General features: G+C 35.8%; 1 protein-coding gene across 1 annotated transcript; it reads left to right on the top strand.

The window, feature by feature from the left end:
* On the top strand, positions 1-6,078 carry LOC133702419 (phosphatidylserine decarboxylase proenzyme 1, mitochondrial). Its single transcript, XM_062126771.1, has 12 exons — positions 1-371; positions 658-746; positions 881-934; positions 1,077-1,142; positions 1,386-1,446; positions 1,606-1,715; positions 1,816-2,069; positions 3,034-3,140; positions 4,334-4,401; positions 5,016-5,093; positions 5,179-5,301; positions 5,569-6,078. The coding sequence occupies exons 1-12, from the start codon at positions 209-211 to the stop codon at positions 5,728-5,730; spliced, it is 1,335 nt and encodes a 444-aa protein (XP_061982755.1). The 5' UTR covers positions 1-208; the 3' UTR covers positions 5,731-6,078.
* Positions 6,079-8,666: the final 2,588 nt, after the last annotated feature.

Here is an 8,666-nt window from a genome sequence, read left to right as displayed (position 1 = left end):
TAAATGATTAAATTTTCCAGCGAGCGCGAAAACGGTGTGCGCCAATGCGCGGATACAAAGAAAACCCACTTCCTTTCGAGGTCAAAACAGTAAAACGGTGCACCACCTGTCGTTTAACCATCCATCATCAAACCATCAGCTTCACTGTGAGCTTCCACAAAACCCTAACCAGAACAACCATCCCTGCCAACAAAAGAATTCAACAACAATGAAATTCCGGTATTCCAACAAACTCCCTATTTTTGCTCACTCTTTACGTCTGAGCCACCAACACCATCAGCGACGCCAGTTCTTCACTTCGCTTCTCAAAAGGGTCCAAACAGCATCTCAAGTACGTGCTTCTTTCAATGGAAGCAGTGGAAATCCCCGAGGTTAGTTAATTGATTTAGTAATTCTCCCGTTGTTCCTGAGAAAATTGAGGAGAAAGAGGGGGGGGAAATGTCAATTATTATTATTAATATTTTAACTGTCTTGGCTCCCTCTTGCAGTTTAGCTTGTTAGCTAGTTGTTAAGGTTGCTTGGACGGAACTATAAAAATATACTCTTAACTTGAACTGTAATTTTCCGAGAGAGAGTGAATAAACTAAAGATTCTTGAGGTCACAAATTTTTACAGTGAATAATTTGGTATATTTTAATTGGGGGCATGGTCGTGCAGGTAATATATTTCTGGTACCTGGTGCAACCGTGGCCACTTTACTCATGCTTGGTGCTCTTCATGCTCGTCGGCTTTATGATGATAAGAAGGTATATTATTCTCACTCTTTTACTTATTTCTTTCAAATATATGTTAGTTCATGCTCTTTAAGAGTTTGAGTATCATTATGTTATCTTTTATGTATACACTCTTTGTTACAGTTTCCGTTCCCTCTTGATGCCAGGTCGAAGAGGCGCGGGAGAAAGGAATTGAGTTTGAGTTCCAACCTGATCATAAAGTAATATGCTTATATAATGACCTGAAATTTAAGTTTTGATACTTTAACCTTTTATTTTTATGGTTAAATCTGTTTCGATTATCAAATTCTGTGATTTCATATATAATTTTTCTATTAATTCCTATTACATTCTCAACATCAGGCGTCATTTCTGAGGATGTTACCTTTACGCTCCATTTCTAGACTTTTCGGTTCCTTGACAAGTGTGGTGAGTATTCTTCACCCTTTTCTTTTAGCTGCAGGCTCTAGTTACCTCTGATATTATAACAACACATCCAGTTATGGAATAGGTTTTATGCACTGCCAGCCTGGTCTCTGATTGAAAGGAAAAAAAAACCTCGAATTGACCACATAAATTCCTCTTTTCCCTATCACTTCCTTCACCATTGTGTTACAATAGCATTGGTGCTTTGCTATTTCTGTATGACTTGCTAAAGGAACAAAATTTCAGGAACTTCCTGTTTGGATGCGTCCACATGTTTATAGAGCATGGGCTCGTGCATTCCATTCAAGTATGATTGCTTACTGTTTCTCTGCTCCCTTTTATTGATCGATACCTGTACTTTCTTCCATGTTTTGTTGTTATTTTTTTTAATGGATACTGTAGAGTATGTGAATTGTTAACTAAAAACAAGGATATGAGAAAATTTCTAAGCTTGTGTTTATATCAGACTTAGAAGAAGTAGCCCTGCCTCTTGAAAACTATGCTTCTTTACGGGAATTCTTTGTTCGGACCTTGAAAGAAGGTTCCAGGCCCATCGACCCTGACCCACATTGTCTGGTAACTGGTAACAAGCTTCTTGTGGCATCTTAGTTTTCCAAGCTGTTTCAATTGCTGATTGTTTTACAACTTGCTTGTATATGTTTCATTTTTTCTTCAGGTTAGTCCTGTGGATGGTACTGTTCTAAGATTTGGAGAGTTGAAAGGCTCAGGGACTATGATTGAGCAAGTCAAAGGTTTTTCTTATTCTGTTTCTTCTCTTCTTGGTGTTAGCTCCTTGCTTCCCGTGATAACTGAAGGGGATATGCACAAGGAGAGTAGTGAACAGCAAGGAAATCTCAAAGAGAAGAACAAGAAGTCATGGTGGAGATTTTCATTGGCTTCTCCTAAAATCAGAGACACTGTGTCAGCATGGTACTCACATACTAACATGTTTCCTTTTTTCCCACTTTATGTAAATGTATTGAATTTTCGTTGCAAAACTGACATGAATTATTATTAAGCACTTTCCTTTAGATTAACCTAAAAGTAATGGATATCATGCTTCTAGAATTTGCTAATACGTTTAATATAGCCATATTTTCTTACTACAAAATTTATTTTCTTTGTAATTCGATGAAGTTATACTTCCAGATTTCATGGGAAATCTTAGCTAAGGAGCTATGTTGTTCATGAGAAAATGCCATTGGGATTCGGGATTGAGATGGGGAATGTTAAGAGTCCATGAATAATTTTGTTAGAACCTAAGAATAGTGAACAGTAATGAAGAGGTTCAGGTGTTGTCACTCCTAAAGTGCCTCTGTGACAGAAATGTGCCTTTACCATTTATGCATGATTTCAAAATCTTGAAATGCATATTAAATTAATAGTGTCACATGGAACATGGTATTGGCTTTCATTCATCTTCGAGATTAAAGCTTTGTTGAGTGGAGCATCTTAATATGCATGATACTTTTATTGCACTTTTCATGCAATGCATTTAGATCTTCTGTTAGGTTGTGACATCATTAGCTACAGAAGATGCTAGCGTACTTTCATATTTTTTTTTATTTACATCCACATGTTACGGATCTCTGATGCATTTTCAATTGCTTGATAAATGTTGATGGTTCCATCCATGAATAGAAAAAAAATATGCATATGGAATTCACCAAATTGTTGCAACCTGGAATAAGTACCATGTTTCTTGCATGAAGTTTCCTGGGGCGGTCAGGATTTTGAAATCAAGGTTTCCTGTTAATGCTTTGGGCTTTGCGGAAGATGATTGATTTTATATTAAGCTCTATGGTCCTTTCCCTGTCAGATTGTCTGCTATACATGGGCAATATGATCCTATAACAAATGTTAAATTGGTGCATGCATTAAAATTTGATTGCAGTCCAGCAAAAGGCCTCTACTACTGTGTAATATACTTGAGTCCTGGAGACTATCATCTGATACACTCACCTGTTGATTGGAATGTTCTTGTCCGCCGGCATTTTTCAGGTAATCCTATCAACCTCTTATTTACTTACATAACTCAGTTTTTGGATACACTGTGTTATTGTTTTATTAATTTTTCAAATTAGACATGCATCCGCTTCTCTTCTTTTGATTAGAAGGTTCTTTATAGTTATCAATCTATTGTGCTTGATTTCTTGTCTGCCGGCATTTTTCATGCAATCCAATTAACCTTGTTTCTGCTTAGGAAACTCAGTTTTTTGGATACTTTGTATCATTGTTTATTATGTTTGGCCTTCAAATTAGATTTGCATTCGCTTCTCTTCTCTTGATTAGAATGTTCTTTATAATTGTTAATCTGCTGGTTGCTTAGGCTCCCATAAGATATATTTTTTTCACACTTAATTGATGAGATGTGATATAGAATGGAGAACATGACAGCAATGTCCCTTTGAATATTGCAAAAGGATGGTGAAGAATACGTTTGCACATTTACAGTGCGGAAGAAAGAGGGAGAGAGGGCAGCTTATCTACCATCAAGAATGCTGTAGAGATAAAATCCTTTGCATTGTATTGATATATTTGCACACATGAGAAATTACAAATCATGTCTTTGTAGTGTGTCCAGTGCTTTCTATTTGTTAGTCGCTGTGAAGTGCTTCATATGACATACTGGTCCTTTCAAGAAGGTTGTTTTGAAATTCACACCTAGCAAGAAATAGGAAGAACTCTATTTTGGTGCCTTGCCTTCGCTCTTTTCAGAGACCTTGATCAGCTTATGTTCAATAGGTTCACTAGATCAATGGGCACATATTTTTTCTGGTCAAATTCTCTTGGAACTGTGCTAAATGCAGTTGCTTGGGTTGTCCTGGTGACATCGATCAAAGATTCAAATTGCACATTATGGCATCCTGAGGGAGGATGCCACAACAATCAGTAACAGGAAGATGGATAGCCATAATGACCAGCATATTACCATGAGTATGAGGAGGATTTTAATCTGTTAGTGCTTATGGCACATGGAACAGATTGGTTTTGGTTCTAGAGGTGCACATTCATAAATTTGTCTAAATAGCTGTAGCAGTCACCAAGTACACAAGGAAGAGCATGTTTGCACCTGTGCAATTTGTGATATATGTGGTCGATATTTTTTGTTGGATATTCACGCATGTCTCTATTATTCCATTAATATATAATTAATGTGACTTTGTGCTGCTAATTTTTCAGTTATTATGTAGGGCATCTATTTCCTGTGAATGAACGAGCTACAAGAACCATCAGAAATCTTTATGTTCAGAATGAAAGGGTAATCCTGATTTGTATATTTTGTACTTAACATTAAGATTTGACAGTGTAGTAGCTTCAATATTATTTTTAATCTTCTATGCTTGTCCTTAATCTTGTTGGATTGGAGGTATTTAGTTGTCAAGTTTTAGAATGTTACATAAGATGGTGGAGGAGAGGTGAAGAGCTACATCATGCCATAAAGCTCTTCTTTTGCATATAATTTATACATGTATTGGAAATTTGATTCTTATGTTCACAATTAAAAATTAACAAAAACTTTACTGGACAGTTGCTTGATAGAAAGAACCAGAGCCTAACACATCTTTTCTGCGTGAATTTGTGAATGTGTGTTTTCACTCTCTTTCTCCATTTGTTGGTCACATCTTTTGTTACTATGTAATGTGCCAATATGCTCCATGATCTACTACTTCCCCACATTTGGCACATATCGGTAAGCTTTCAACCTTTTTAGCTGTGGTAGCTCAGTGTACAGGCTTGATCAAAATAGCCTGACAGAATTTTCTTGGATGTTCTAGTTTTTTAGTCTCGATTGTGCTCTGCTTAGCTACCCTCTCCTCATCTTCATGGATGTCTCTGGGGTTTCATTCATTGCCTTTGTTTTGTTCTTATCAGGTTGTGCTTGAAGGTTTGTGGGAAGGAGGATTCATGGCTATTGCTGCAGTTGGTGCTACAAATATTGGGTCAATTAAGGTAATGCAACACAATAACAGAAATCTAGTGTGTCTCTAACGAGATGCCTTCAGCTGACATTAGTCTAAACTTGCATGTTGTACAGCTTTTCATTGAACCAGAACTTCAAACAAACCAGCGAAGGCAAAAGATACTGAATTCAGAACCTCCAGATGAACGAGTATATGCACTTGAAGGGGTTGGTAAAAGTCTCAAGAAAGGGGCTGAGGTTAGTAATGCATATAGATTGTATTTTGAGAATGATCCTTGCAAGTAGTACAGCTATGATTAAATCAGGTGCACTACTTCCCATTTTTTTTTCTCTTCCATTCTTTTCAACCTAGCTAATTGGAATCCTTTTTTTTTCCCCGACCTGTTCTTTTATTTGTATGGAAAGGATGGAACAGGCATATTAGTCACCATGAGAATTTGATTGTTCTGAATCTTTTCATTCGAAGATGATGAATTTAATGGTTTCAATGATTGCTCCATTTAGGTGGCTGCTTTCAACTTGGGATCGACAGTGGTGCTCGTGTTCCAGGCTCCCGCATTAAAAATGCTACAAAACAGGGATTCATCTTCGGAGTTTAGGTTCAGTATCAGACGTGGAGATAGAGTGCGTGTTGGGGAAGCTTTGGGGAGGTGGCATGACTTGTAAGAACAAGCTTGGCGTGTGTGGTACATTGACAATAGAGGGCAAGCATTTGTATAGAAATTCTACACCAATGAAGGTGGCGAACTGATTTCTTACCGTATTTCGTCGGGGTTTGAAGCCCTCGACAGCTCAATTTTTGTTTCCTGAAGCACCTTTGTTGGTCATTTAAAAAACTCGGTTATATCATAGAGGTTGTGCGTTCAAGAACCAATAGGCATCAAGCAACTCACTCCATGGGTTCGACTGCAAGGACAGTGCTGGTTCTTCTGTGTTTTGGTCAAATATTTGTTTGATTCTTATTTTGTCATATTACATTATTGATAATTTGGTTTCAGCTTGGGTTTCTTCAAATTCGGGAAATGTCCAAATTTTCCAACAGAAACAACAAACAGGATAAGTTATTCAGGCTCCTAAAAAAATATAAACGAGTTGAAATGAAATTGTAGTTGTGCCGCTAGGAGTTATATTTCGAGTGTTTTTGTTTTAAATTAATTTTTCAAGTGTTTTTAGATTGTTTTAATATATTAATATTAAAAATAAATATTTTTATTAATATGAATGTCCAGATCAATTTACGTGTATTTTAATTAATTTTATAAATTATAAAGTTATTTATCTAAACTTATCCATTCAAATCAACACTATTAAAAAAAATAGGTCTTTTAGCATCATTTAAGGTTTTAATCTCCCGTTTCTATATTAATTTTTTTTTCAAACATAAATAGAAAACTTGATTGTTTTGAATTTTTTATTTTTTTGTAAAAAAGGCCAACAACCATATTCATAATTTTTAAAAACAGGAATATCCATTCGGTAACAATCCCACAATTAAAAAGAATAAATTAAATTTTTTTTTTGAAAGGGATTGTAAAAACAATATTTCTCTGTATTTCATTATGTACAAGAATAATGTTTTTATCATTTTGCCCTTTCTAAAAAAAAACCTTTTATGCTAATGTTCGAGGGTGAATACCATTTAGGCTTTTTAAATTTGATCAAGGATTATTCAAGATTTTCCCTTATTTGGTAAACAATGAAATCACAACAACCTTAAAAGTGAAAATTATAAAGCTTCAATATAATGTCTTGTTCTTTTATTTTTTTCTTCTCATTTCTCCTTTCAATATATAAAATAACATACTTGCCTTTAAATAATAAAAAAAAAAACTCGCTATTAGAGGTTTTATCGTCTTTTAATGCATAAATGCATAGTAATTAAAAATTTAAAGTCTTGAAGATGTGGGTAAATTTCTAATTGAACGATGTTATTGTTGTCATCATCTTCATTGCTTAGTTAAGGATAATTTGATAATTTAATATATATATATATATATATATATATATATAATATTAAAAAAAGGTGCAGTTAACACGTATTGTGCACATGTCACTGTATCAACTACTTTGTTATTTTTGGATGACATGTATGGCTGACTAAAGTGGTAAAAACATGGGTTCTAGGATGATGTTTTATTCTCCTCAGCCTCCCCTCCATTCTTATACGGCATGTGTCATAAATGGAGTTTTAGCGTGGCTCCGGCAGCCCTTTTTTTTTTTTATCTTTCTTCTCTTTCCCCTTTGATTTTGCGCCTTGCCTTTTAGTTATTTAACCTTTAAAAATTGTTTTTCTTTGGATTAGTCCATGTTTTTTTTTATTACTATTTACTAATTTTAAATAATTTATAAAATTAGAATTCTTATGCACACATTTTCAAAGTAAAAAAAATCAAAATTTTAAAAAACAGCACAAACAAACACACCCCCTTTGTGAGACTGGGTTAAGAAATTGTTTTGTTGAGCCACAAAACTACTGCTCTTCCTACTCCTTTTAAATGATTACTGAATTTCCATCCCTGGAAACAGTCAGAAACAACAGCATCGAAACTGTCTTTTTAAACTCCGGCAAGCATCATCGACCTTATGCTTAGAACAAAGCCTCCTCACTTCACCTTGCTTGAGAGGGTGATGGAGCCCTCTAATGTTCCAAATAAGAACATAAACCATAAAGCAAATGTGACATCCTTAACTCCAATCCCATGCTGGTAGAGGGGCTTTTATTAGCAACACTGATCTTTTTCTTATATATTCCTGCCCCTTTTGCCTTGGCTTAATCAACGCAACTGCTTAGCCGCACCATTTGAAGCTTGCCTTACTGCTCCAAGGGGGTTACTATGCTTACTTGCTTGGGACAATTGGCAATTCAGAATCAGACTCCTTGTCTTTTCCCAAATAGATTGATACGAGTCTGCTCTAGCAGTAAAACAAGCTTGTGCTTGTGTCCATGGAGAATGATTAGTAACTGGTAACCATTACAGTTGATAATACTAGAGATTATAAACATGCCTCGGCTAATCTTGCTTTGAACGTTGAAGCACGAGACCCTTCATGAGTCCAGGAACATACCCCCTACAAATCGAAGGCAAAGGATTAGGCCCACTACCCTTCTCGGTTAGGAGGCAAAAGAGTGGACTCCGAATACGAACTGCTAATTTCAACAGAGCAAGCGACTTGGCAGGGTTGGCTGTGAAGTAAAGACGAGAGATTGCATTTACCAATGTGAGAGAACCCTTAAAAATCAATCAGCTAGACATAATATCTATCTAAGGGTAGGTTGCAAGATTTCAAGATTCACATGGATTCGAAGTAGCCTCGAAAAACATAATGAGGCGTTGTGATAGAAACTGCACTGCTCGAAGCCCCGGTTAGTCTCAACTAAATACACCTTCGTACCAAAACTAATACAACTGTAAGAATCTGCAACTCCAACATGCGTTTGTTAAAAGCTAATTTCTTTCTTTTTTTGTAAGAAGTGATGTTAGAACCATGAAATATGCCACTTTTTTCATACAGCCCTTTATTGTCTCCTCATGCACCCATTTTAACTATCTTCATCTCAATTTAAGGATATGCTACAAGTTTACCGCCAAAACATGCACAGA

The sequence above is a fragment of the Populus nigra genome, chromosome 8 (assembly GCF_951802175.1).
Source record: "Populus nigra chromosome 8, ddPopNigr1.1, whole genome shotgun sequence".
Taxonomy (NCBI): Eukaryota; Viridiplantae; Streptophyta; class Magnoliopsida; order Malpighiales; family Salicaceae; genus Populus; species Populus nigra.
This window is presented reverse-complemented; position numbering and strand designations above follow the sequence as displayed.